This window comes from Diaphorina citri, unplaced genomic scaffold (genome assembly GCF_000475195.1).
Source record: "Diaphorina citri unplaced genomic scaffold, Diaci psyllid genome assembly version 1.1 scaffold472, whole genome shotgun sequence".
NCBI classification, from domain to species: Eukaryota; Metazoa; Arthropoda; class Insecta; order Hemiptera; family Psyllidae; genus Diaphorina; species Diaphorina citri.
Window position 1 is genome coordinate 24243 of NW_007377907.1, and position 27977 is coordinate 52219.

At 39.2% G+C, this 27977-nt stretch overlaps 2 protein-coding genes and 1 long non-coding RNA gene across 6 annotated transcripts; 2 read left to right on the top strand and 1 right to left on the bottom strand.

Moving 5' to 3' along the window:
• The first annotated feature begins 663 nt into the window (after positions 1 to 663).
• Positions 664 to 24547, top strand: LOC103509169 (facilitated trehalose transporter Tret1-like). 4 transcript variants are annotated; one of them, XM_026823564.1, is made up of 5 exons: positions 7033 to 7312; positions 9845 to 9945; positions 10670 to 10879; positions 11098 to 12308; positions 24437 to 24547. In XM_026823564.1, exons 2-4 carry the CDS (start codon positions 9903 to 9905, stop codon positions 12288 to 12290), a joined length of 1446 nt encoding a protein of 481 aa, XP_026679365.1. In that variant the 5' UTR covers positions 7033 to 7312; positions 9845 to 9902; the 3' UTR covers positions 12291 to 12308; positions 24437 to 24547. The 4 variants fall into 4 exon arrangements, with proteins under 4 accessions (XP_008471984.1, XP_026679365.1, XP_008471983.1 ...); XM_008473762.3 differs by lacking the exons at positions 7033 to 7312; positions 24437 to 24547 and adding an exon at positions 664 to 1063 and having other exon boundaries at positions 11098 to 12474; XM_008473761.3 differs by lacking the exon at positions 24437 to 24547 and having other exon boundaries at positions 7035 to 7312; positions 11098 to 12474.
• LOC113467406 lies at positions 10036 to 10581 on the top strand. The gene is made up of 2 exons (XR_003391493.1): positions 10036 to 10198; positions 10431 to 10581. It is a non-coding gene; the product is annotated as an uncharacterized LOC113467406 (long non-coding RNA).
• On the bottom strand, positions 12223 to 27958 carry LOC103509181. The gene is made up of 25 exons (XM_026823573.1): positions 27755 to 27958; positions 27483 to 27574; positions 27084 to 27272; positions 26299 to 26524; positions 25529 to 26053; positions 25039 to 25168; positions 24138 to 24183; positions 23923 to 24073; positions 23151 to 23379; positions 22722 to 22964; positions 22369 to 22499; positions 21774 to 21997; positions 21255 to 21402; positions 19358 to 20008; positions 18942 to 19202; positions 18162 to 18387; positions 17414 to 18010; positions 17021 to 17191; positions 16434 to 16564; positions 15862 to 16066; positions 15322 to 15484; positions 14689 to 14934; positions 14171 to 14299; positions 13232 to 13487; positions 12223 to 13112 (listed from the first exon to the last, which is right to left on the bottom strand). Exons 2-24 carry the CDS (start codon positions 27555 to 27557, stop codon positions 13269 to 13271), a joined length of 5316 nt encoding a protein of 1771 aa, XP_026679374.1. The 5' UTR covers positions 27558 to 27574; positions 27755 to 27958; the 3' UTR covers positions 12223 to 13112; positions 13232 to 13268.
• Between the last annotated feature and the right edge of the window lie 19 nt (positions 27959 to 27977).

Here is a 27977-nt window from a genome sequence, read left to right on the forward strand (position 1 = left end):
CCATTGAAATACCGTCCCTTTAAAATGTATTATCGAGTAGGTATTATTTGTGAGTGAGGTAAAAGTACAAGTTTTGCTTCAACTAGACTGTCAGCTTAGACGCGATCTCACACGAACTACATTACATTACATTGAAATGGGGGTCTTTTCTGACGGAATTCCTGTGTGCGGAGTCTAGTATGTAGGATCAGACGAACTAATGTATGAGTAGACTTAAATGAACTAAGTGCAAAGTTGAGTTGGAAATTCAAACTTACTTCGTTCAATCAATACGTTTTTATATTGGGAACAACATCATCCTATCCCTGAATCCAGAATATAACATATTAACAGGTCGAGAAATGAAACGAGTTTGCCAAAAAAATTCTAATGTCAAAGTATTACACATGGTGCATTTGGTGCATATAGTAGTGCATTATACATTCTGTTTCTGTCTAATGCTTGAGACTTATGACGAAGGTAGATAAGATAGGCAAAATATCAGCGGGACAATATTTTAATGAAAAAATAATGGATTATTAATTAATAACGAGGAATAATGTTTTAACAACGGTAATACGGTAAAACGTTATTTCGTAATAAATTAGTAATTCATTAATTTTTTCCATTGAAATATCGTCCCTTTAAAATGTATTATCGAGTAGGTATTATTTGTGAGTGAGGTAAAAGTACAAGTTTTGCTTCAACTAGACTGTCAGCTTAGAACAAATTGTCTCATTATGCTAACAATTTAATTATGAACGTTTTGATATCATTTGACTTTGAAAATGGACAATGATTCTATTGTTGTTTACTGTCTGTGCCTGATTTAGGTTGAAGTGTCATGAAAAGAATGAAGGAGATTTAATTTCGCTTTCGGGACGAAAAGACCTTAGTTACTGTTACCTCGATCAACCGTATTTTTTCTCACGAAAGCTCGTTTGGTCGGGACTTTTTTTCGGGAAAAGCGCACAAGATTGATACGTAGTGACAGGTTCATCACGTCACGTGCTCACACAATGTGTGATAATTGTGTTCACGACCGTGTTCCTGTGAGCAGCTAACAAACTGACCAGCGACGAGAGTAAGTAGAAAAGAGTTCACAATTATTTTCGTAAATTTTTGTCGCTACGTTAAGGGTATAAATATTATTTTTAATGAATTGTAAGTATTATTTCTACATTTTTTCATTGATTGCCAGTGTCTTAGAAGTAGTGTGGTTGCTAAGACTTAAGGCATAATTGAGGGAACTTGGGGCATAATTGGTTGCTAAGGCGTTGGACTTATAATTGAGGGAAGACCATTGACCTACAGTGGTCCCTAATATTCCCCGCTGAGCTTGCATCAAATAATGACAATAATGACCCCTAGAAGGTCATTCTGTGTTACTAACCCTGCCTCAATCGTATGTTTCATATTTTCATTGTTATAGGAATGAATAATTAATACCGTCGTAGGGGGATAGATTGCCCATATAGGGGTAACTTTTCCCATCATTGAATATAAAATGTGGCGCCATCTCACGAATTTATCTGATTGCTTTGGGCCGACATTTAGTTTTGGCTACCAATTTTACGAGTGGATGCCCTTCGTACTCAACCTTTGCTATTTATTTAGCAACCTTTGCTATTTGTGTGATAGTACTACTGGTAACTAAAGGTCTTCTCTAGGTCATTGCATACCCTTGACAAATGGAGAGTGCCTAAAGGCATGCGATGTGTTCAAATCCACTCGATCCCAATTCTTCTTTATCTTCTTCTTCTTCTTCTTCTTTTCCCGTGTTTAGACGGGGTCGGCAAATTTTTGTCAGCCCACAATCAGCCTTAGGGTGATCGCTTTTGGGCTGACATTTGGTTTTGGCTACAGAATTTTACAAATGGATGCCATTCGCACTCAACCTTTGCTGATTCTTTGACTTTGCTGAATATCTGGACGGGTACCTGTCCGATTTTTACTAAATTGTTTTAAGGCGGCCACCCACGATCCGGTATACCGGATCCGGTCACCGGATTAGTTGCGATGCTCACACACGATCCGGTCACCGGATCAGATAGCGTTCGTTTTCATCATTTTAATTTTCCACTTTTAGTCTCTCCTTTCGATAAGATGATCTCAAATTGTTTATTTTCTTTAGTACACTCTTGGGGGTTGCACCAGGCTCAAGTTCCTCCAACTTTTTAGCAAGCAGCATCTCTCTTTGTACGGTTGTGATAATCCGCACTTTTTTTCTTCCACAAGCAGGTCTCGGACCTATAGATAGCAATGAAGTCAACCATTACTTAGGTTGTGATAATCCGCACTTTTTTTCTTCCACAAGCAGGTCTCGGACCTATAGGTAGATAGCAATGAAGTCAACCATTACTTCAGTCTGTTTTCGCGACATAACTCAAATCAGTTTATTTATTTTTTCAAATCAAAAATCACGAGTAAAATGATAACCTGCAAAGTAAACAAAAAAAGGTACAACTGATGACAGACCGGAAGCGCCCCACTCATGATCAGTTTTCGTTCACCGGATCCGGTGAAAATATAAAAAATTATATTGATCCGGTGACCGGATCAGTCGAGTACACCGGATGCTCGAACAGCCACTCACGATACGGTTTACCAGATCCGGCACCGGATCGTGAGTGGCCGCCTTTAGTCGCGTCCTTTTCTGCCCTCTCTCTCTCTCTTTTTTTTTTTTTTAAATCATGAACGCTCAACTATAGTGCATAATCCATTTCATAAGAATGGATTATCTATTTGATAAGAGAATGAACTTGATAGTGGAAAACTCTGCCCTCTCTCTCTCTCTCTCTCTTTTTTTTTAAAAAATCATGAACGCTCAACTATAGTGCATAATCCATTTCATAAGAATGGATTATCTATTTGATAAGAGAATGAACTTGATAGTGGAAAAAACACTTTGCTTCATATATGTACACAGACCAAGCAGTGTACCTACCTACTTACGTAAACATATTAGGTCTAGTGTAGTCTATGAAAAATCAGCAATCACACTTCACAGCCACTTTTAAAGCCGAGTACACATCGGAAACATTTGTTGCGCAAAAGTTGTGAATAGTTGCGCAACAATAGTTTCGAATGTTGAGCAACTTTCAAGGAAATATCCAGTACACACTAAAAGACAAGGAAAATGTTTCAGAAACAAGTGTGAAGAGTAAAAAAAAGTTGCTAGATTGTTGCTAAAACATTTTTGGATTGTTGAGAGGCAAATTTTTTGATGATATTGTTAGTGTGTACTTGGCATCTGGCTAAACTCCAAGAGATAACATACATATAACCGGTTTCCGTGGTAGATTCAGACAAAACAGAACTTGGTTTGCTGGAATTACTTTTAGTGCCAACTATTAGCGCAAATTTCATCGAACCTATTAATATTGGTGATTCAGACAAAACAGAACTTGGTTTGCTGGAATTACTTTTAGTGCCAACTATTAGCGCAAATTTCATCGAACCTATTAATATTGGTCACGTTTTATTATACCGTTAGGTGGATTAAGATAATCATTATAATTTATTCAAAAGGTAGGTATACATTAAAAATTAAATTGGCTCACATGTCACCTCACATATGTAGGTATCAAACCTACCTTGAAATGAGAAAATGGGAAAACCCATTTTAAATTTTTAAATGGTTGGCCGGAATCAATTTTCAGCAAACACATTAGGCAGTTGTAGCGCTGCCGCGGAGTGCATAATATACGAGTGTACCTACCTACCTCGTATGTGCACCCATCTTTATGCATCAACTGTTAGGGCACCTACTGCTAATGTAATTAGCCAAACTTATAAGTTGTAATACAGTAGAACCTCGATTAAAAATTTTCAAATGGTTGGCCGGAATCAATTTTCAGCAAACACATCAGGCAGTTGTAGCGCTGCCGCGGAGTGCATAATATACGAGTGTACCTACCCCGTATGTGTACCCATCTTTATGCATCAACTGTTAGGGCACCTACTGCTAATGTAATTAGCCAAACTTATAAGTTGTAATACAGTAGAACCTCGATTATTTCAACTAATTGGGACCGGGGGTAGTTGAAATGATCACTTTCTATGATTTTTTCCTCTGATGAGATAAGATATCCTTTGAATGATGGAAAAAAAACAATGGACTTTGGAATTGAAATAATAGAGATTTGAAATAATGGAAGTTAAAATAATCGAGGTTTCACTGTACCCCATAATTTTTCAATCTTCAGCTTTCTCCTCTTTGTTCTCGCTAAATCCTCTGATAAGATAAGATATCCTTTGAATGATGGAAAAAAAACAATGGACTTTGGAATTGAAATAATGGAAGTTAAAATAATCGAGGTTTCACTGTACCCCATAATTTTTCAATCTTCAGCTTTCTCCTCTTTGTTCTCGCTAAAACATGTTGCAAATAATGGCTAGGAACTTAAGGCTAGGACTCTTTGCGCTTCATTAAATTTTCAATCTCTTCATATACCAGGAATCAAAAGGGAACAAGAATAAGGGAGGAGAGAGAGGGAGGGAGAGAGAGAGAGAGAGAGAGAGAGAAAAGAGGGAAGGAGAGAGAGTATCCTAGAACCTAGACTAATCTAATATCATATTATATTATAATACCAAGTACCTAACCAAGAATTTAGGGAACTCATAGGATGGGTAACAAATCAAGAATGTGGAACTTCCTAAACAGATGAGCTTCGTTCTCGGAACGACTGGCTTTCTCGCATCCTGTCTTCCTTCTCTCTTCGCTTTCGGGACGATAAGACGTTACCAGTTACAGTTCCCTCTATCAAAAAAAAAAAAAAAAAAAAAAAAATTCCATCAAGCCCTAATATTCCCCGCTGAGCTTGCATCAAATAATGACAATAATGACCCCCTAGAAGGTCATTCTGTGTTACTAACCCTGCCTCAATCGTATGTTTCATATTTTCATTGTTATAGGAATGAATAATTAATACTAAAATAATTGTCATGTGAGATGTTCGTGCCATTGGGGGGGAAAAATTATAATTAATTGAAAGCAAACGGTTTTAATAATTGAGTATTCAGGATCGTTATTAGATCTTTCCACAGCTACAGTATGTCAAACACTGCAGCGATGCTGATTTAAACGTTTGAGCTCAGTGAACAGCGATAGATCATTGAAGTTAAGTAACATTGCGAATGGTTGATATCCAATTGGGTGACATGTGACCATCCGGATAGTAACCATGCACGTGCTGGTTTTTCCAAAATAATTGTCATGTGAGATGTTCGTGCCATTGGGGGGGAAAAATTATAATTAATTGAAAGCAAACGGTTTTAATAATCGAGTATTCAGGATCGTTATTAGGCGCGTTCAAAGAATCTTTCTACAGCTACAGTATGTCAAACGCTGCAGCGATGCTGGTTTAAACGTTTGAGCTCAGTGAACAGCGATAGATCACTGAAGTTAAGTAACATTGCGAATGGTTGATATCCAATTGGGTGACATGTGACCATCCGGATAGTAACCATGCACGTGCTGGTTTTTCCTTTGTAAGATCAAGTTTACACAAATTTCAATGAGGTGAATGAGGCATTTAGATATTTTCCTTTGCATAGGTAGGCACCGAGGTGATTCCCACTTCTGTTTTACTTCCTATTAGGTACCATTTTTGTCAAATTTTAATTAATTTCAATAATTCCTTTTCGTTAGAATTTATTTATTTAGTCATGTCTGTGCTGTGGTATGTTCTGGTTTTTCCCGACCCCACTCTGGCTAGACGAGGTTATTGTGAGTCCGTAGTAACTTGTCTATGAATGTTGGCAAAACTCTCGTCACTAAAAACCTTAATAGTTTTACAGTGACTATAGGTAAATCATTTTTTTTTTATCGTCTTGGCAATCCTCAAAAGCATAATTTATCGTTTAAATAAAATATCTCAAAATTTTTTCAATCCGGTCTGTGAGAGAGACACATCAGACTACAGACCATAATATGGTAATATTATTACCTTTCATGATGGACTACATGGGCCTACCTTTCATGACCAACTAAAGTCTGGACTGTATCTCAAGGACGATTCACAAAATTAAACATGTTAACCAGACGTAACCAGACCCTCCCATTTTATGGTCGAGTACTTATCACTCCAATCAGTTGCCATTAGTATCAAACGTTTATTGTTCCTTGTATATACCTATTGGTATGTGTTTTTTCCCGATCTTAGAATCGACTACATGGGCCTACCTTTCATGACCAACTAAAGTCTGGACTATATCTCAAGGACGATTCACAAAATTAAACATGTTAACCAGACGTAACCAGACCCTCCCATTTTATGGTCGAGTACCTATCACTCCAATCAGTTGCCATTAGTATCAAACGTTTATTGTTCCTTGTATATACCTATTGGTATGTGTTTTTTCCCGATCTTAGAATATGTATGCTGTGTACTTCTGTATAAACAACACACGCGTGCAGTTTGAAGTGAGATAAACTATTTATTGGTAGGGTTTGTGGTTTTGTACAATCATAAACGGAAATGGGTGAAGGTTAAGAGGGTACTTCGAGTTAGCAACACTCAATATGTGAAATCTGGGCTCATTTGTGGAATCAGACGCAAAACAATGAATCCCAGTAATCAATCAAAGATGTCCTTGAGACAAACTTTGCCGATTCCTCCCATTATACGTATAGGATCCTGTAGGAGGTAGGTAAAGTAAAACAAATAATGGAAATCAAAATTCGGTAGGTGAGGTATTAGGTATATTACGAGTATAGCTAGACAATCTGATAACTCAAATAGTGACAAAGATTACAGCATTTTATTTACAATCGAAATTATATCCCGTCCTTCGAAAAAATTGGATCCTGTAGGAGGTAGGTAAAGTAAAACAAATAATGGAAATCAAAATTCGGTAGGTGAGGTATCAGGTATTACGAGTGTAGCTAGACAATCTGATAACTCAAATAGTGACAAAGATTACAGCATTTTATTTACAATCGAAATTATATCCCGTCCTTCGAAAAAATTGCCTGATATAAATCGTCAGACGTTAGGAACAATGTGCAAAACTCATTATCGCAGACTCTTGGGTTTTGCTATCCGCATTCTATTGTGAATTGTGTACATGTGGTCACTTGCTGACATCGGCTGTTGCGATAGACTTGTCATTAAACACATGAGTAATGTGATTTATCTGACCGACCAGTATTAATTCATTGGAACTTCACTCAGCGTTGATTGATATTTTGAACAAGTTGTGCTCAAACCCCATGAGTGTTTCCATTGATAGACACCAGCTCGTTTGTTGACAGTGAACGCAGAACTGTGGTTGATGCTCGTGTGTGTGTATGTGTTCAGTTATTACTTGGGTAACTATTTAGATTGAGGTAAGTGAAATTTATTTATTATTATCCTACCATTTTCGATTACATTTTCAACCAGCTCGTTCTCGATTCTCATGAGGCATAAGACATAAGTGCACCCTGAAATAACTAACAAATCACTTGTCCAGAGACCACACGAAAATTGCATTATACACTGGGTTAAAAACATATTATTCCTGTCATCACTCGTGTCTCGTCTGTGTGTTGTTTTAATTTTCGATTACTAATGTAGGTATTTGCTTCGTGTAAGAGTATCGCTTAAATTGTTGAGCCCATATTAAGCTTTTTATGCCTTGCCTTTTCTTTTTCAACATTTTCAACCAGCTCGTTCTCGATTCTCATGAGGCATAAGTGCACCCTGAAATAACTAACAAATCACTTGTCCAGAGACCACACGAAAATTGCATTATACACTGGGTTAAAAACATATTATTTCATACCTGATGAAATACAAATTATTCCATTACGGTTATTTGAAATTATGTAATAAAAGAATAGTTGACATTTTTGGTGCTATACATAGTGATAACATTAATGATATTGTGTAAAATGTTTACGGACCCTTTTTGTTAGTGTGAACACCCCTTGGCATTGAACGGGCATGCGCAATGCCTTTGTTTATTTTCAATTGTATCTTTCATTTTTTCAAATTCAAAGTTAGTTGCTCAGTTGCTCTGAGGATGCGGTCTGGAGATGGTGAGACGTCCAAACATTTTTTTTTTTTTTTTCAATTGTACATATTTCTGTACATATTCTTTCATAAATAATTCCTAATACCCTTGATTTTATAAAGAAACAAGTTTCAACTTTCAATATGTTCCAGTGAAAACAAAGTGCCTATTTAGTATTTTTTTTCATTTTATTTTCATCTCGTTTAAATGATGCCTATTTATAATCAAATGTAACTTGTAGAAAAGGGAAGTTTCAAGTTCTTGACTTTGTACTTATACCTACTTGTACCTTGTACATAATATTGTACATTTATTTCTTACAAGGACAAAGTGCAATTATTACAACATACTATGAACATCAATATTAGCATTAAATCTAGATAAGCAATAAGAAGGTATGTAAAAATAATAATAAAAAAAAACTGGTGTGGTTAACATCACACGATTTTCGATTACATTATGGAACTAAAAAACCGGACTTGGAAAAATTCCGGCGTTTTGGTGGGGGGGGAATTCGAAATTTACCATAACAAAATATGTACCATTGGGGGCCGTACTGTATATAGGAATAAAAGGAAGATATTTTTATAGTTTATTATTATTTATGTATGTACCTATGTGCAGTGACCCCACATTAAGTGTGGTATGGGCTATGGGTGAGGATGATGGAACTCCCACGATACAGTTTTCGATATCTCTTAGCCGTTTACAAAATTAATGGCCAAAAGTAAACAGTTGACTTTGCTGAATATCTGGACGGGTACCTGTCCGATTTTTACTAAATTTGTTTTAAGCGACGGCCACCCACGATCCGGTATACCGGATCCGGTCACCGGATTAGTTGCGATGCTCACACACGATCCGGTCACCGGATCAGATAGCGTTCGTTTTCATCATTTTAATTTTCCCATTTTAGTCTCTCCTTGGTCGATAAGATGATCTCAAAATTGTTTATTTTCTTTAGTACACTCTTGGGGGTTGCACCAGGCTCAAAGTCCCTCCAACTTTTTATCAATAGCAGCATCTCTCTTTGTACGGTTGTGATAATCCGCACTTTTTTTCTTCCACAAGCAGGTCTCGGACCTATAGATAGCAATGAAGTCAACCATTACTTCAGTCTGTTTTCGCGACATAACTCAAATCAGTTTATTTATTTTTTCAAATCAAAAATCACGAGTAAAATGATAACCTGCAAAGTAAACAAAAAAGGTACAACTGATGACAGACCGGAAGCGCCCCACTCACGATCAGTTTTCGTTCACCGGATCCGGTGAAAATATAAAAAATTATATTCATCCGGTGACCGGATCAGTCGAGTAAGTACACCGGATGCTCGAACAGCCACTCACGATACGGTTTACCAGATCCGGCACCGGATCGTGAGTGGCCGCCTTTAGTCGCGTCCTTGGACCATACCGGGAATGCATGTCGAATTCCATCGCTCTACAACAAACGCTCGCGCTCTTGATATATTTTTTGTACCACGTACGTACATACGAACTCTGGGAACCCTAATTTAAACCGATCGGAATACTTTTTCATTACATAGGTACATAGTATAACTTTTGCTACTCTCATCTTAATAGAAGGTAGGTAAAAATGATATATGTATCTAATCTAATAATTATGTGATACTAAGATATACCATCACTGAATATCTACCTTGTCGTTAACGGTTAGTTCTAAATACCGCCCCTACACGCTACTGACCGACTGACGCAATGCACACTAGCAGTAAGTATTTTCATTACAAGTATTGCAATAGTATTGATAGTGTTCGAGCGGTAAGTACTACCAACAAAATTAACATCTATTATAGTGATGCTGTGACGTCATTGAAAAGGTCAATGTATTCTGTTTCCAGGTTGAAGGTGTGCAAGGTGCGAATAATTCCATGATACCACCAAACATACAGCAGAATAATGGTCAGTGGAACTACACGGCAGATTTTGGCAGCGAGCTCAGGTAAGACGAAATTTATTTGTGTGATGCCACTATTGCCACTTCTTCTTTGCCTTTTCTCGAGTATAGACGGGGTCGGCGTTTTTCGTCAGCCTCTCAATCATCAGCCCTAACTAGGGTGATTGCTTTGGGCCGACATTTAGTTTTGGCTACCAATTTTACGAGTGGATGCCCTTCGCACTCAACCTTTGCTATTTATTTAGCAACCTTTGCTATTTGTGTGATAGTACTACTGGTAACTAAAGGTCTTCTCTAGGTCATTGCATATCTTCTTTGCCTTTTCTCGAGTATAGACGGGGTCGGCGTTTTTCGTCAGCCTCTCAATCATCAGCCCTAACTAGGGTGATTGCCTGATTGCTTTGGGCCGACATTTAGTTTTGGCTACCAATTTTACGAGTGGATGCCCTTCGTACTCAACCTTTGCTATTTATTTAGCAACCTTTGCTATTTGTGTGATAGTACTACTGGTAACTAAAGGTCTTCTCTAGGTCATTGCATAGCTTTATTTAGGGGCAAATCGATCCCTTTGAAAAATTGCCAACTCCATAAGTTCGGTATAGCTATTCTTCTCTTACTTTAGTCTTTAGTTGTACATATTTTCCTTTCGAAATTTCCCTTTTCCTGAAGCTTGTTTCCCCTCTTTTGACCCTAGCCCCAGTGTTCTCTCTAGAATACTCTAGATACCTACACACTGTCTTGTTCTTATTCTCATTCCTGTGTGTTACAGCTTGCATCGCAGCTTTCACTACAGGCATGTCCTTTGCATGGTCAGCGCCTGTATTGGAGGAGTTGCTCTCGAAGGAAAGCCCCATACCAATGAGTCCCAATGAAGGGTCTTGGGTGGTAGCCATTATTGAGATTGGAAACTATCTCAGTCCGATACCGGCAGGCATGTTGGTTAATCGTATTGGCAGGAAGTGGAGCCTCTTGATGACAGGTATGTCATTGGTTTTCCCAAAACAGACTTAAATGACTTCATAAGCAGGTACATAATATTATAATTATGTATATGTTTCTATTTAGAAGTTTTTTTTTCTTTCGCCAATACTTATCTCAGTAGGGAATGATGAGTTGTGTAGGTACAGTTGTTAGACTTGTTAACCAATTTTGCTTAGAATTGCCTTTTGTGTGAAGCATTCCTTGCATTTGTTTCAGGTCCCATCACAACAGCCAGCTGGATTATAGCAATGTATTCTAGGAGTGTTCTTGGACTGTATGTGATGAGAACTCTACAAGGATTCTCAATGGCTGCTATCTATGTTATCAGTCCAATGTACTTGGGAGAAATATCCGAGACCAGTATCAGAGGTACAATAGGTACTTTGTTTCAAATCAGCTGTCACTTGGGTATATTGTATACTTATGTGTTGGGCTCGGAGCTATCTTACATGAACTACTTGACCTATTCATTAATAATTCCCATAATTTTCACTGTAACTTTCATGTTCATGCCTGAATCTCCCTATTTTTACGCCATTAAAAATCAAGAAGGAAAAGCAATCGAATCTCTAAAGTGGTTGAGAAATAAAACAGCGGATCAAGTGCAAAGTGAACTGCAAATAATTAAACAAAATACAAGCAAGAATGTTGAGCGAACCAACTTCAGGGAGTTCATGGGTAGATCCAATATGAAGGCATTTGTGTTTATGGCATTCCTTGCAGTGTTCCGTGCATTCACTGGAGTACAATCCATCATAGCATACGCCAACACAATATTTGCATCGTCTGAAACGTTTCTACCGTCCGATTACATCTCCATTTTATTTGCAATAATCTTGTTAGTCAGTATTTTTCCGTCGACATATTACATAGATAGGGCAGGAAGAAGAGTTTTATTCTTGGTATCAAGTGCAGGCTGTTCATTGTTTAGTTTCATAGCAGGTCTCTATTACTATGTTACAATAGAGCTCCAGTATGAAATACCCTACACAAGTTGGGTGCCATTTCTCAGCATATCACTATTGGGCGTGTTTTTCAATCTGGGATTTGGTCCATTGTTTACTCCCTTGCTGAGTGAATATTTCTCCTCTAATATGAAAGCAGTGTCCTGTGCTGTTATTAACATTTTGTGTACCACGCTAGGATTGATCAGCTATAAACTGTTCTTCCTAATGGACAAACATATTGGTATGTACAGTAATTTTTTGTTTGGGGGGGTAAGTTCTCTGGTGTGTACAGTTTATCTTTATTATTTCTTACTTGAAACTAAAGGCAAGACGTTTAATGAGATTCAGTACATGTTCAAGTATGGTAAGAACGAGTATATGGCTTCACTGTACAGTCAGCAACCATTGAAGAATGGAAACATCCAGGACAATAAAGAGAGTGTCGTTGTGTCTAAGATTTAAATTTCATTTACTAGCTATTTACTCAAAGCTGAAAGTACAAACATATTCTTTTTATTATTAATTAAACCGAATAGACCATGTCATTTATTTAATTTATTTAAAAACAGGACGAGGTTGAGTAAAATAAACCAACATAATATTCAAGAAAAATAAATTTGTGTCCCTTGTGTGGAATAAATTTTAATTCTTATCTAAGACGAGCATCAGTTTTTTTCTTCTTCTTCTTTTTTTTACCCTCAAGAACATTTTCATGTAACTCCTTTGTTTCCGCTCAGACCGTCGCGTCTGAACGTGTATGGCGGAAAAAGCTTTCGACCTAGGTCTGTCAGTCTGAGAGACCTCGGTTGGAAGTGTTTTCCGCCATACACTTTCCGAGACCTAAGGTCTGTCGGACAGTCTGAGCGTGAATGGACGTCATAAGACCGAAGGCATAAGTTCGTTGAACCTTAATAAAGATGCGCTCTTCTAACGGATCCTAATGTAATCTAGATTCATGGGGCAAATCACTGGAGATTCCAAATCTAAAGTTGGTGACATTTGCGGACACGGAAAGTACAGAAGTAAGTAACCTAGATGTTGTTGTTGTTGTAGCGGCTTTATAGCTTTCGCCGAATGGTGTTGGCAGAGTAAAGAAAAAATATCTCTTGTATCTGCCATTCACCGGGGTGATAGGTCTCTAGCCATGAATAGAATAGAATAGAATAGAATAGTTTTTATTGTAAATAAAACCAAAAGGTATCTTACAAAGTCAATTCAACTTAATTCTAAATTAAACTTTAAATTACAACTACCTACTTAGGTATAATGGAATAAAATAGCGACCTGAGTAACCTAGATCATCTCCTTTGTTTTCGTTCACCTATCCTTTCTTCGGTATCCTCTGAACGCTTTGTTTGGGAGGTGCCGGAGTAGTGGACCTGATTTTGGCGCATACTTTCGACCTGAGTAACCTAGATCATCTCCTTTGCTTTCGTTCACCTATCCTTTCTTCGGTATCCTCTGAACGCTTTGTTTGGGAGGTGCCGGAGTAGTGGACCTGATTTTGGCGCATACTTTTGGCTCCTCATCTGTACCATCGAGACAGTCGATGGTTCCGTCACAAAGGAAAGCATTTGGAATACATTCCTCTCCGTTCTGACACATCCAGAAGTTGGTCTTGCACTTCAAGCCTGGAATGCTGCACGTGACGCCTGCCACCTGGAGACAGAATGAAATCGTTCGTATTTAGGTATACAGTAGAACCTCGATTATTTCAACTAATGACCGAGGGTAGTTGAAATAATCGAAAGTTGGTATAATTTAAATTCCGTATAAAACAATGGAAAAGGGGACAAAATTTAGATACAAAAGAACAAAATGGTTAATAAATATACCCTATTTTGAACTGATTTTGGGCTTGAAATAATAGAGAGTTGAAATAATGGAGGTTGAAATAATCGAGGTTCTATTGTACTTACGAGTACATTAATATCAAAAAATATAGTCCTCCTCTCTTCGGCTTTGGGACGAGAAGACCTCAGTAATATAACAGTTCCCACTCTATACCCTCCTAACGAATAAAAATAAATCAAGTGTAAGATACAAACTTATTGTACTTACGAGTACATTAATATCAAAAAATATAGTCCTCCTCTCTTCGACTTTGGGACGAGAAGACCTCAGTAATATAACAGTTCCCACTCTATACCCTCCTAACGAATAAAAATAAATCAAGTGTAAGATACAAACTATGTAAAAACAAAAACAAAGTTTGGGCAAGGGTGGGGTTTCATGCCTAAAGTATCTTTTACGAAGTTCATTGTCAAGACTTACAATTTACCTATGTTACGGGTATCTTACTCAGGTTTATATCTAAATTAAAATTATACCAATTTAGGTACCTCTTCGGGACTACAGTCATGAATGCCCCAGCCATTGAAGGGACAATCCTTGAGAGAAGTTTCGTTTCCAATGCATTCCACATCATCCATGAGAATAGGAAGTGGATGGGATCCATTCACTGTGGATGACTGTCAATAAAGAAAGAGGACAATAAGATTTAGAGTCTTACAGTTCCTAAATCGAGTGTTTATGGCATTTCCCCGCTCCACTTAGGCTTGGTGAGGCTATTGCCTGGAGGTGCGGATCCATTCACTGTGGATGACTGTCAATAAAGAAAGAGGACAAAAAGATTTAGAGTCTTACAGTTCCTAAATCGAGTGTTTATGGCATTTCCCCGCTCCACTTAGGCTTGGTGAGGCTATTGCCTGGAGGTGGCTAGTTTGTCGCCGAATGGAGGGTGAAACCCCCCATCACTATATAAATCGCAGGAGAGTTATATCATTGTGACAACCCGTATGGGTGACAAAGCCATGAAAAGTGATTCTTATCTTATCTCGAGTCTGCTATCTGGATTTACCTGTGTGTACGTGTACGTTTCTGCGGCGCCCATTTTGAATCCAAGCTCGCGACAAATGACATCGGCGTCCTTCATTCCAAACTTGTCATCACACACCACTCCCCACTCCCCGAATACTCTGATCTCTACTCTGCCTAGATGAGTCATGTTGGTCCCACTGGTTAACCGGATCTTATAGCCAAGCTCCAAATGAGGACAGCTCATCTCGTCACTGCGGTCCCCGCAATTGTTGAACCCGTTGCACATCTGAAATCATCAGTAAATGGTTTCTTCAAATTGAATTGTTCCCAAGGGCAAGGTAATTCCTAGATTCGACCCTTGACAAATGGAGAGTGCCTGAAGGCATGCGATGTGTTCAAATCCACTCGATCCCAATTCTTCTTTATCTTCTTCTTCTTCTTCTTTTCCCGTGTTTAGACGGGGTCGGCAAATTTTTGTCAGCCCACAATCAGCCCTAGGGTGATCGCTTTTGGGCTGACATTTGGTTTTGGCTACAGAATTTTACAAATGGATGCCATTCGCACTCAACCTTTGCTGATTCTTAGCAAGGGAAATTCAGGTTGGTCTACTCTACAGGTATAGTAAGTAAAATATTGTATTAATACTATTAATAAAGAGCCAAACCATACATACGTCTGATTTTTCGATGCACTTCCCGTTCTGACAAACGAACTTCCCTGCACAGTTTATGGACTTGGCGTTCAGTTCATAGTAGTCCCAATTTGGTTGGTTCACAGACAAAGCTCCCGATGTGCCAATGTTCTGGTCACTAAGGAAACAGGTCTGATCTTTGATCCTGAGAAGAAAGAACGATTGTAGCATAGTTAGGTCTCTACACCTCCAATTCAAATTCACTGTACCTATAGCTGCCAAAGTTATTTTTATTGAGAGTCATTTACAGAGGGAAGCTATAACAATCAGAGTCCTTGTCCCTCTAATATAGTTAGTGCTTCACTGTATAGCTGCCAAAGTTATTTTTATTGAGAGTCATTTACAGAGGGAAGCTATAACAATCAGAGTCCTTGTCCCTCTAATATAGTTAGTGCATCACATTACATTGAAATGGGGATCTTTTCAGACGAAATTCCTGTGTGCGGAGTCCAGTATACGTATACAGATAGGACTATTGCACCCATTCTGCTGTTTGTACTAACCTGAGACGTAATATCTAACAGATGGCCACCTTTCGTCTGGCAATGTTTGATGGCTTCACTTTGACTATATCCCACTGTCTCATTGTTAACAGGAGTCTCTTCAGAAGGAATCACTAGAGAGTAGCACTTGTTGCTGTAAGAAACTTCTCCTGGTCTGCACTGAGAGGCATGGTTGCCCAAACATCTGATCCAAATGCTGTCTTTGTCAACATCACAAGCCCTTCCTGAGAAGAAAATAATCACAGAATGTCACAGATTTGTGACAATGCATTTTTCACAAGATTAGTCTGGCTGCGGGACGTTAAACAGGGAGTAGACCAGCTTAGTCTGGCTGCGGGACTTTAAACAGGGAGTATACCAGCCTGAATTTCCCTTACAAAAGAAATAGCAAAGGTTGAGTGTGAAGAGCATCTACTCGTAAAATAGCCAAAACCAAATGCCAGCCCACAGAAATCAGTCTAGTTAGGGCTGATTGAGAGGCTGACGAAAAACGCTGACCCCGTCTGTACACGGGAAAAGGCGAAGACAAAAAAAGAAGAAGATTTTCTCACCAAATATATAGTAGGTAGCCGATGCCGATGTATGTCTTACCTTTGGTAATATTGCAATCCATTATGGAGCTTTCCCTGCCAGAGCACTCAACTTTTTTGATGACAACTGGTTTCTTCAAAGTTGTGTTATGCGAACTCGATGGTCTTCCTTGCCAAGTTAAATCAGCTCCCCTGGAAATGAAAGACAGTTATAAAATTCTTGATATAAATACAGAAAACCTTTTCCGAACTTAGCGTCAATCAATACAATCATCTTGAGATAACTTCATTTGTAGTTTGTGTTCACAATTTCAAGGTAGGTAGATATACGAGTAAGTTAGTCCAGGTAAGTAGGTACTACCATAATTTACTTACCTTTTTCGCTGATCTCAATATTTCTGGTATCCAACTTACCCCCCGTATCCAAGTTGTCGGCAAATGACGTTAGCCTCTTCCATGCTCCAACCATTGGGTTTATCACAAACAAGTCCCCAATCTGTTCCAACTGACGATTTCAATTCCAAAAATCCTTCAGATGGTCTGGAGCCACCCCTAAGTCTCACCATTTGTCCACTATTAGGGGAAAAACGCTGACCCCGTCTGTACACGGGAAAAGGCGAAGACAAAAAAAGAAGAAGATTTTCTTACCAGATATATAGTTGGTAGCCGATGCCGATGTATGTCTTACCTTTGGTAATATTGCAATCCATTATGGAGCTTTCCCTGCCAGAGCACTCAACTTCTTTGATGACAACTGGTTTCTTCAAAGTTGTGTTATGCGAACTCGATGGTCTTCCTTGCCAAGTGAAATCAGCTCCCCTGGAAATGAAAGACAGTTATAAAATTCTTGTTATAAATACAGAAAACCTTTTCCGAACTTAGCGTCAATCAATACAATCATCTTGAGATAACTTCATTAATTTGTAGTTTGTGTTCACAATTTTAAGATAGGTAGATACGAGTAAGTATCTAGGTAAGTAGGTACTACCATAATTTACTTACCTTTTTCGCTGATCTCAATATTTCTGGTATCCAACTTACCCCCCGTATCCAAGTTGTCGGCAAATGACGTTAGCCTCTTCCATGCTCCAACCATTGGGTTTATCACAAACAAGTCCCCAATCTGTTCCAACTGACGATTTCAATTCCAAAAATCCTTCAGATGGTCTGGAGCCACCCCTAAGTCTCACCATTTGTCCACTATTAGGTTTCTTGCCAGGTACTATAAATGTTGGAATTCCGTTGGCAGTGGGTACCTTGGATTTGAGGTCACGTTTGCTGTTTAACGAGTACACAGGATATGATCTTCCTTGTGGTAAATCTTGTGTATCAAAGTCTTGAGTTGGCTGTAGATAGACATAATCTGTTTCGTTCTGATCAGGAAGTAAATCATAGTGATCTGGAGATGTTGTCTGTTCAATTTGGGGATTGAATTTGTTATCCTTTGGAGCAAAAGGTTTGGATTGGGATCTATCGTATCCTTCACTTGGCTGTTTGAAATCATGTGGATTTCCTTGTTGAACATTTGGCTGTTGCGGAGAACCATGTTTGGGTATATATCCACTACTAGTTGGATGATAATAGTTAGATGGAGGCTTGTCATGAATGCTGAGCTCTGTAGGCGTGCTGCCTTGTTGACTCGGATGAGAATCAAAAGGTTTGGGTGATCCATAAGGTGTATTAATTTGATCGGGTAACCCATATGGTGTGGTAGGTCCATTGTGCGGTGCATAAGATGTTTTGGGTTCAGTATCTGATCCATATTGAATATTAGGTTGATTTGGTGAACCATAAGGTGTTGGTTGATTTGGTGATCCATAAGGTGTTGGCTGACTTGGTGAACCATAAGGGATTGGGGGATAAGTTAAGTACAGCCAATTTAAGGCTGAAAATACTTACAGCCTGACCATCGCAAACCCAATTCTTGGGAATACAATCGCTAGCTTCACATTGGAACAAGTTGGCTCCACAAGATTCATCGTCAAGAGCCCGCGATTCGATTGTTTTTGCCGTGTCTGAAATATTCAAGGATGGTAATTTAGGGATGGTTCAAGCCGTTCATGTGAAAGGGATCAAAAAGAATGGATTATAAAAACACATAAGTACGATTCGGGCAGGATAAACAAGGAATATTCTATTCTATTCTAAATACGATTCCCGCAGGCTTGTTTTACAAATTCAAAAGCGGAAGAATAGCCAGAATCAGAATTCTGGTCGTCATTGATTTGGCAATAGTAATCACCCGGTGTCTTGGAATATCTTACGTACCAAACAACCAATATAGAATATTATAATGTTTCATGTATCAATGCATTGGTACGAGAAACACCGATAATTACAAATAAAATAGATGACACAAATCTGAAGAAGACGCTCGCCTGGTAAACAGGAGGGCGTGAGTTCAACCCGAGCCGGGGTATGGGATTTTATCCTCAATATAATGTGAGAATTTGACCACAATAATAGTTGTAGCCTACTGGAGTAAAGGGACTTTTCAGTCCTATGCGAGCAGTATAAATAAACACTTTATTAATTTTCCGTAGGACACATTGTTAACACGGACACTGACCTTTGGTACGACACGATGGTATGTCGCAATAGTCCTTAACGATCCCAACATTGGTCAAAATGTAACACCACGGCATGTCTTCCCTACCACCTGGATTTCGACAGTGATCATGGCCTGTCAGAAGAGCTTTGCGAGCATTTTCCGACACTTCGTATTCTAGAGCAGACAGGACCGAAGGATTGTCCCAGGAGAGGCAGTTGAAGCCTAGCCGGGTGACGTTGGCATTTCCTTTGTAGTCTTTGCCTTTGTCTTTGATACAACCTGACAGAGATCAAAGGAAAGGTTTAGTGATAAGGCCATTAGAGAGCTAGCAGCGTAAGTGGAACTATAGGGTGTATCAAGCGTGTCGGGAGGCGCACGAACGTCAAGAGTTCGAAGCGCCGCCCGGCCTATATTAACACGAAACAGAGTTTCACCGTTTTTCTTGGTGAACCATAAGGTGTAGGTTGATTTGGTGAACCATAAGGTGTTGGCTGATTTGGTGATCCATAAGGTGTTGGCTGACTTGGTGAACCATAAGGGGTTGGTTGATTTGGTGAACCATAAGGGGTTGGTTGATTTGGTGAACCATAAGGTGTTGGTTGATTTGGTGATCCATAAGGAGTTGGTTGATTTGGTGATCCATATGGTGTTGGTTGATTTGGTGAACCATAAGGTGTAGGTTGATTTGGTGAACCATAAGGTGTTGGCTGACTTGGTGAACCATAAGGTGTAGGTTGATTTGGTGAACCATAAGGTGTAGGTTGATTTGGTGAAGCATATGGTGTTGGTTGATTTGGTGAACCATAAGGTGTAGGTTGATTTGGTGAACCATAAGGTGTTGGCTGACTTGGTGAACCATAAGGTGTAGGTTGATTTGGTGAACCATAAGGTGTTGGCTGACTTGGAGATCCATAAGGTGTTGGCTGATTTGGTGAACCATAAGGTGTAGGTTGATTTGGTGAACCATATGGTGTTGGTTGATTTGGTGAACCATAAGGTGTAGGTTGATTCGGTGAACCATAAGGTGTTGGCTGACTTGGTGAACCATAAGGTGTAGGTTGATTTGGTGAACCATAAGGTGTTGGCTGATTCGGTGAACATAGTTAGTGTTTTTAGGATGTTAGGTAAGTAAGCATAAAGTTACACGCTGAAGTTATTAGTGACAGGGGTATTACCCTCCATTCGACGATAAGCTACTCGCCTACTTACATTAACCTCACCCATTCTCCACGGGGACGGCAAGAGCGAACAGCACGTGATTGCCTAGAAAGTCACCCATCCCGATATCAATCACGAGCAAAGTCTCTTAACTTGAGTGATCGCCAAGTCAAGAAAGTTTGACTGCGCTATATTGTGCTATATAACATCCTATCGTGGCTTAGCTGTTGATAGAAGGAACCAATGATAAGTCACTTACGAAAACGAGAACGAGCGGCATTCAAATTTTTTGGACTCGACACATTGATTGGCGCAGTTGGCAACAGTGGAATGCATCCATTTTTCTTTGTCGTGGCCTTCCAGTTTGGATCCGGGTTGGTGAGCAAACAGATTGAGCTTATTGGTGCAATTCTGCTCGTCTAACCCGTTCGAGCAATCCTGGAAAAGTTAGTAAAAAGAATTTTAATTGTGTTGAGCATAAATGCTTGTCACAAATGACGTTCCATGCTTAATACACTACGCTAAATTTTATGACTTGCAGATCCAGAGTCCACCGCGCTAACCACTGCACCACTGAGGTTGGATGGAACGGTTAGTAAAAGTTGGAAGTCACGTCTGATGGCCACACCAATAGATGGCGAAATTAGACAGAAACGGGGTTGTCTCAGTGGAGAAAAAGTCATAGGGAAATGTCAAGAAAAATTCACAGAGTATAATGGTCACGGCGGATGGAACGGTTAGTAAAAGTTGGAAGTCACGTCTGATGCCCACACCAATAGATCGCGAAATTAGACAGAAACGGGGTTGTCTCAGTGGAGAAAAAGTCATAGGGAAATGTCAAGAAAAATTCACAGAGTATAATGGTCACGGGATTTGATGGCGAAAAGTCCACTCCTCGCAACATAGTAACAGGTATCCCAACCGGCTCAATCTTGGGACCGCTTTTATTTTTACTGTATATTAACCCTTTCGTGACCAAATTAGAAAGAAAAGACTCACAAACTTAATTTTTGGTGTCAAAGGACTAGGGGTTATGTATTTATCAAATGTTTGATAGAGGGAACTGTAACTGACAGGGTCTTATCATCCCGAAATTGAAGAGAGAAGGAAGACAGGATAGGAGAAAGCCAGCCGTTCCGAGAACGACACCTAAAAGAAGTATAAAGAGATTACCTGGCCACCAATTTTGGTGAACAAAAGTTTCAGAACCTTCCCAGAACCACAGAGGTCTCCCCATAACCGATACACCCACTCCGGATGTCATTATGCTTGGTAGTTGCTCCTCATGAGTCAGCCATTCGGACAGGAAGTCATTTTCTTTCTGCAAGTCGAAAAGTTGATAGAACTAGATGGTACTCCGGAAACTTTGGGTGTATTGAAACCACCTGCACTGCTGATGATCTATTGCTGGCGAACGAATGCGCCGTACACGTGGCTGAACATTGGACGAACATTTAATTTGGGATTCCGGATACCTACGTAAAGTACGCGTAAGAAAGTTGTATTGAAATATAAATGAAAGTAGATAGTTTATGGTACCTACTTATTAAGGTATCTATTTACATTTTTTCATAGCTGTCTGTAGTAGGTACATCACAATACATTGAAATGGGGGTCTTTTCAAACGAAATTCCTGTGTGCGAAGTCCAGTATATTGCACCCTATTGCACCCCTTCTGCTGTTTGTACTAACCTGAGACGTAATATCTAACAGATGGCCACCTTTCGTCTGGCAGTGTTTGATGGCTTCACTTTGACTATATCCCACTGTCTCATTGTTAACAGGAGCCTCTTCAGAAGGAATCACTAGAGAGTAGCACTTGTTGCTGTACGAAACTTCTCCTGGTCTGCACTGAGAGGCATGGTTGCCCAAACATCTGATCCAAATACTGTCTTTGTCAACATCACAAGCCCTTCCTGAGAAGAAAACAATCACAGAATGTCACAGATTAATTTGTGACAATGCATTTTTTACCAGATTAGTCTGGCTGCGGGACGTTAAACAGGGAGTAGACCAGCTTAGTCTGGCTGGGGGACTTTAAACAGGGAGTATACCAGCCTGAATTTCCCTTGCAAAAGAAACAGCAAAGGTTGAGTGTGAAGAGCATCTACTCGTAAAATAGCCAAAACCAAATGCCAGCCCACAGAAATCAGTCTAGTTAGGGCTGATTGAGAGGCTGAGGAAAAACGCTGACCCCGTCTGTACACGGGAAAAGGCGAAGACAAAAAAAGAAGAAGATTTTCTCACCAAATATATAGTAGGTAGCCGATGCCGATGTATGTCTTACCTTTGGTAATATTGCAATCCATTATGGAGCTTTCCCTGCCAGAGCACTCAACTTCTTTGATGACAACTGGTTTCTTCAAAGTTGTGTTATGCGAACTCGATGGTCTTCCTTGCCAAGTTAAATCAGCTCCCCTGGAAATGAAAGACAGTTATAAAATTCTTGATATAAATACAGAAAACCTTTTCCGAACTTAGCGTCAATCAATACAATCATCTTGAGATAACTTCATTAATTTGTAGTTTGTGTTCACAATTTTAAGATAGGTAGATACGAGTAAGTATCTAGGTAAGTAGGTACTACCATAATTTACTTACCTTTTTCGCTGATCTCAATATTTCTGGTATCCAACTTACCCCCCGTATCCAAGTTGTCGGCAAATGACGTTAGCCTCTTCCATGCTCCAACCATTGGGTTTATCACAAACAAGTCCCCAATCTGTTCCAACTGACGATTTCAATTCCAAAAATCCTTCAGATGGTCTGGAGCCACCCCTAAGTCTCACCATTTGTCCACTATTAGGTTTCTTGCCAGGTACTATAAATGTTGTGGAAGACAAGATGAAGAGACGTGTCATAAGGTCAATTTGGATGGAGAACCTATTTTGGATTAAGATGGTTTATAGCGTTTATAATTACATACTTATTTCTAATTGTGTAAAAAAGACTTTTTTTTTTCAAAATAGTTACCAATGTTATCGACTGGCCGTTTGCAGATGTAAGGATGAGTGTGAGTGAGGGATCCGCAGTCAGCAGTCAAAATAGTTACCAATGTTATCGACTGGCCGTTTGCAGATGTAAGGATGAGTGTGAGTGAGGGATCCGCAGTCAGCAGTGTCCCAGAAGAAGTATTCAGAGTCACATTTTATTCCCTTCTCCTGTTTCGTAGCTCCTTGCTTTGTGTTTGGATCCACTTTGGTGTTTTTGGACGGGCAATCGTAGAATCGCTTTAGAAGGACACACAGGGCTCGCATAGATGGTGGAGTCGGAGACATGGCTACTTTCGAATCCCATCCTTCAAGAAGAATAAAAATCATCTTGGGTATTTCACCTTGCTGTTTTTTTACGAGTTGACTTGGACTCGAACCACCATTCACCCCTAGATCCACAGTCCACCGTACTATATCTATCCATTACATCACTGAGGTTGGTCTATTAGTATTTTCTTTAAGCTGAAAGCGCTTAAAGGAAAAAATTGGAGACATGGCTACTTTCGAATCCCATCCTTCAAGAAGAATAAAAATCATCTTGGGTATTTCACCTTACTGTTTTTTTACGAGTTGACTTGGACTCGAACCACCATTCACCCCTAGATCCTCAGTCCACCGTACTATATCTATCCATTACATCACTGAGGTTGGTCTATTAGTATTTTCTTTAAGCTGAAAGCGCTTAAAGGAAAAAATGTTACACCTAAAAGATTTTTTTTAAATGTTTGATAGAGGGAACTGTAACTGACAGGGTCTTATCATCCCGAAATTGAAGAGAAAAGGAAGACAGGATAGGAGAAAGCCAGCCGTTCCGAGAACGACACCTAAAATAAGTATAAAGAGATTACCTGGCCACCAATTTTGGTGAACAAAAGCTCCTTCAGAACCTTCCCAGATCCACAAGGGTCTCCCCATAACCGATACACCCACTCCGGATGTCATTATGCTTGGTACTTGCTCCTCATGAGTCAGCCATTCGGACAGGAAGTCATTTTCTTTCTGCAAGTCGAAAAGTTGATAGAACTAGATCGTACTCCGAAAACTTTGGGTGTATTGAAACCACCTGCACTGCTGATGATCTATTGCTGGCGAACGAATGCGCCATACACCTGAACATTGGATGAAAATTTAATTTGGGATTCCGGACACGAAAAGTACGCGTAAGAAAGTTATATTGAAAAATTGAAATATAAATGAAAGTAGATAGTTTATGGTACCTACTTATTAAGGTATCTATTTACATTTTTTCATAGCTGTCTGTAGTACATCTTTTTTAGTCCCGAATTTCCTTGTCCTTTTTAATCGAGAAGTAAATATATACCTACCCTACACTGATAAAAGGGAAAATTATGTACTAGCTATTTACTCAAAGCTGAAAGTACAAACATATTCTTTTTATTATTAATTAAACCGAATAGACCATGTCATTTATTTAATTTATTTAAAAACAGGACGAGGTTGAGTAAAATAAACCAACATAATATTCAAGAAACACTAGCTATTTACTCAAAGCTGAAAGTACAAACATATTCTTTTTATTATTTATTAAACCGAATAGACCATGTCATTTATTTAATTTATTTAAAAACAGGACGAGGTTGAGTAAAATAAACCAACATAATATTCAAGAAAAATAAATTTGTGTCCCTTGTGTGGAATAAATTTTAATTCTTATCTAAGACGAGCATCAGTTTTTTTCTTCTTCTTCTTTTTTTTACCCTCAAGAACATTTTCATGTAACTCCTTTTCTTCGCTCAGACCGTCGCGTCTGAACGTGTATGGCGGAAAAAGCTTTCGACCTAGGTCTGTCAGTCTGAGAGACCTCGGTCGGAAGTGTTTTCGATCCCAACATTGGTCAAAATGTAACACCACGGCATATCTTCCCTACCACCTGGATTTCGACAGTGATCATGGCCTGTCAGAAGAGCTTTGCGAGCATTTTCCGACACTTCGTATTCTAGAGCAGTCCATAAGGTGTTTGTTGATTCTGTGATCCATAAGGTGCATGGGGTTCGTGCCCGAAGCCTATTCGGTTGTCAAGAGAATCAGGGCTATATTGAGCATTATTTTGAGACTCCGAGTCCGTAAGAGTATCTGCAATTTCACAAACAGACAATGTTAGTATACGAGTGTTGTTCATATCAATTTTTATACATAGCGAGCTATAGCTAGGTAGATGTTTTTTTTTTTTTTTTTCAAATTTCAATAATGCGAAATTTGTAAAGCCATAATAAGTACTAGGATAAACGCGTAGCTCAAAGATGAAGTAAGAACGTTACACAAGCACAACAACGAGGAAGGCATATATATGTACGTAGGTACCTATGTATTAATTTTAAAGGGTTTCAAACTTGCATGCACCTGTTAGATGTTAGAGGAAGAGTTTAAATTGGAAACATAATGGTGTTAGGTGTTAGTAAGATGATGAAGCATTGCCCAATGGAAGGAACTTGCCTGTATCCCTTGACCTAAAGTCTCTGCTGGGTGGAGGCAGCACATCCTTATCACAGTCGACATTGTAGGGGAAATCACAAATGGATAAGTCTGGGTTGAAAAGTGTTCCCGGTGCACAATCACTTTCAAAAGTTTGTCCGTTTGCACAGGAGAGGTACTTTCTGCAACTGTTAGGATGAGGAAGAATGCCATCATGGCCTGGAGGACATCTGACCTTCTCTGTCTTTTGATTGGACTGTCGTTTCTCATTGGTTTTCTCATCATCATTCCCATTGAACAGTACTTTACCATCGTCATCAATAGTGAATGCTCTATCAGCGTTTCTTGCTGTTGACTTTGTTCCTGCTTGATTCAAGTCGTGCAGGATAGCCTCTGTCATGCCAACGTTTTGAGGTCCACCGTTGTTGATATAATTGTGAGGGTTGTTTCTTGATTGGGAAACAGTTTGGATTGCACGTTTCATATTGTGATGGTGAAATTCTTCGGTGTCTAGATGGGTGTATGGCTTGTGTAACGACACTTCACCTGAGACATAAAACCGTAGGAGAACATGTAGATATTCCAAATGTTAGAATTCTTTATTAAAAAAATACATCAATAGTCTCGAATATCAACGCAAAGTTTTAATTAAATGTAACCCTTGACTTTCAACTTCCCAGTTGCCTACAGTAGATGAAATGGAAGAAAGCAACGTCGAGCGTATCATATAACTGCATAAGTGGTTGTCACTATATTAAGGAAAGCCCCTTTTTTGGCCTTACAAGTCTTACCATCAACTTCATTGATTGCGTAAGGATCAGCCGGTTCTGGCTCGTTGGAGGCACACACAGCTTTAGCGGGGAAGTCACACTCTAGAGATTCCGAATTGAACAAGGTCCCTGAAGCGCATACTTGAATGAAGCCACGCCCCTTGAAGCAGTTGATGAACTTGCGGCAGTCCGATTGGTAAGGGAGAAGGCCGGTGTGTTTGGAGGGGCATTGGACTTTGTCGTACTTCTGAAATGGAAACGATTAACGACATCAGTAAAACGGAAAAGGTCATGACCTTGACTATGAAGCAACTTTTGAAATCTATCAGTCAATGTCATCATACTCGTCATGCTATTGTTCAGATTAAGATTGACAACAAGTAGTGTTCTTTTTAGTCTGGGAGCCTGGAAGGTTAATTTGATAAAGCTCAGTTTTCCAAGGTAATGTGAGATCATCCTTGAATAGTTGAATACATTAAGCTAGAAATCTAACTAGCTCTGAAATGGGCTTACAAGGGTCACAACTAGTGGAAAGTCTGGAAAGTTACATCTTACAAACATGAACAAAATTTGACTAGGTAAATTGTTAACAAAATCCAAAATCGTCCTCGTTCTAACTCGACCGCTTTGCATTTACATAGTTTGTCTGAATGTTTGTTTATTCCGCTATAGCTCGCGATTGCCTGGTCCGATTTTGATGAAATTTGGAACATATATTTATGAAATCAAGGCACGTCGATCCTTGAAATTTGAGGTCCCAGAGTTTGAGTGAGGTCCACAGTTCACAGAACCACTTGTATTATTACCTGAAATCCTCCTTCCAAAGTTGGATCCTTAGCGACATACTGGGGCTGGGTGTCGGAGGGTGCAGGATATTGACTGGGTGCGAACTTCTGACCACCCGAATACTGATCGTTAGGAAATCTCAAGATCTCACTAGGATCATGAACCCTCTCATTTGTGACAGGGTCGACTATAATCTTCTCATTCTTTCCCTGTCAAGCACAAGATGTTCTCTTAATGTTGAGTATAAAACATTACTTTCCTTCCTATAGGATAAGGAAAGTAAAAAATAAGGAAAAAAATCTTATCCATCAAGCCGGAAGCCATAAGAGCAATCAATACAAGCAATTAGGTCACAATAAAATAAATAAATTAGCTTTGGAATCTACAATAAATGTCATCTATATGTAGTATGTACTTACTCCGGCGCCATAAACATGTTGAATTAACAGGACACCTAGAATACAATTCGTCAAAACGAACATTTTCACACACATTTTAAAACACTCATGGGGTGTAAACCATGTTCTGCTGGAACCCCGCGTAAAATTCAACAGGTAAAAACAGTAATGTTTAAAAATATTAACAGGTGTTAAAAGAGAAGATGATGAGTTCAGAAATAAAAACCGAGGAACTTCTTCCCAAGTAGGTCTCTACGACTTGGGGTAGGAGTAGGTAATGAATTGGTCTAATTCTGTAAACCATGTTCTGCTGGAACCCCGCGGTAAAAACTGTAAATGCAACAGGTAAAAACTGTAATGTTTAAAAATATTAACAGGTGTTAAAAGAGAAGATGAGTTCAGAAATAAAAACCGAGGAACTTCTTCCCAAGTAGGTCTCTACGACTTGGGGTAGGAGTAGGTAATGAATTGGTCTAATTTCAAATGTTTCACAAAGGAAAATAAGATGATGTTATT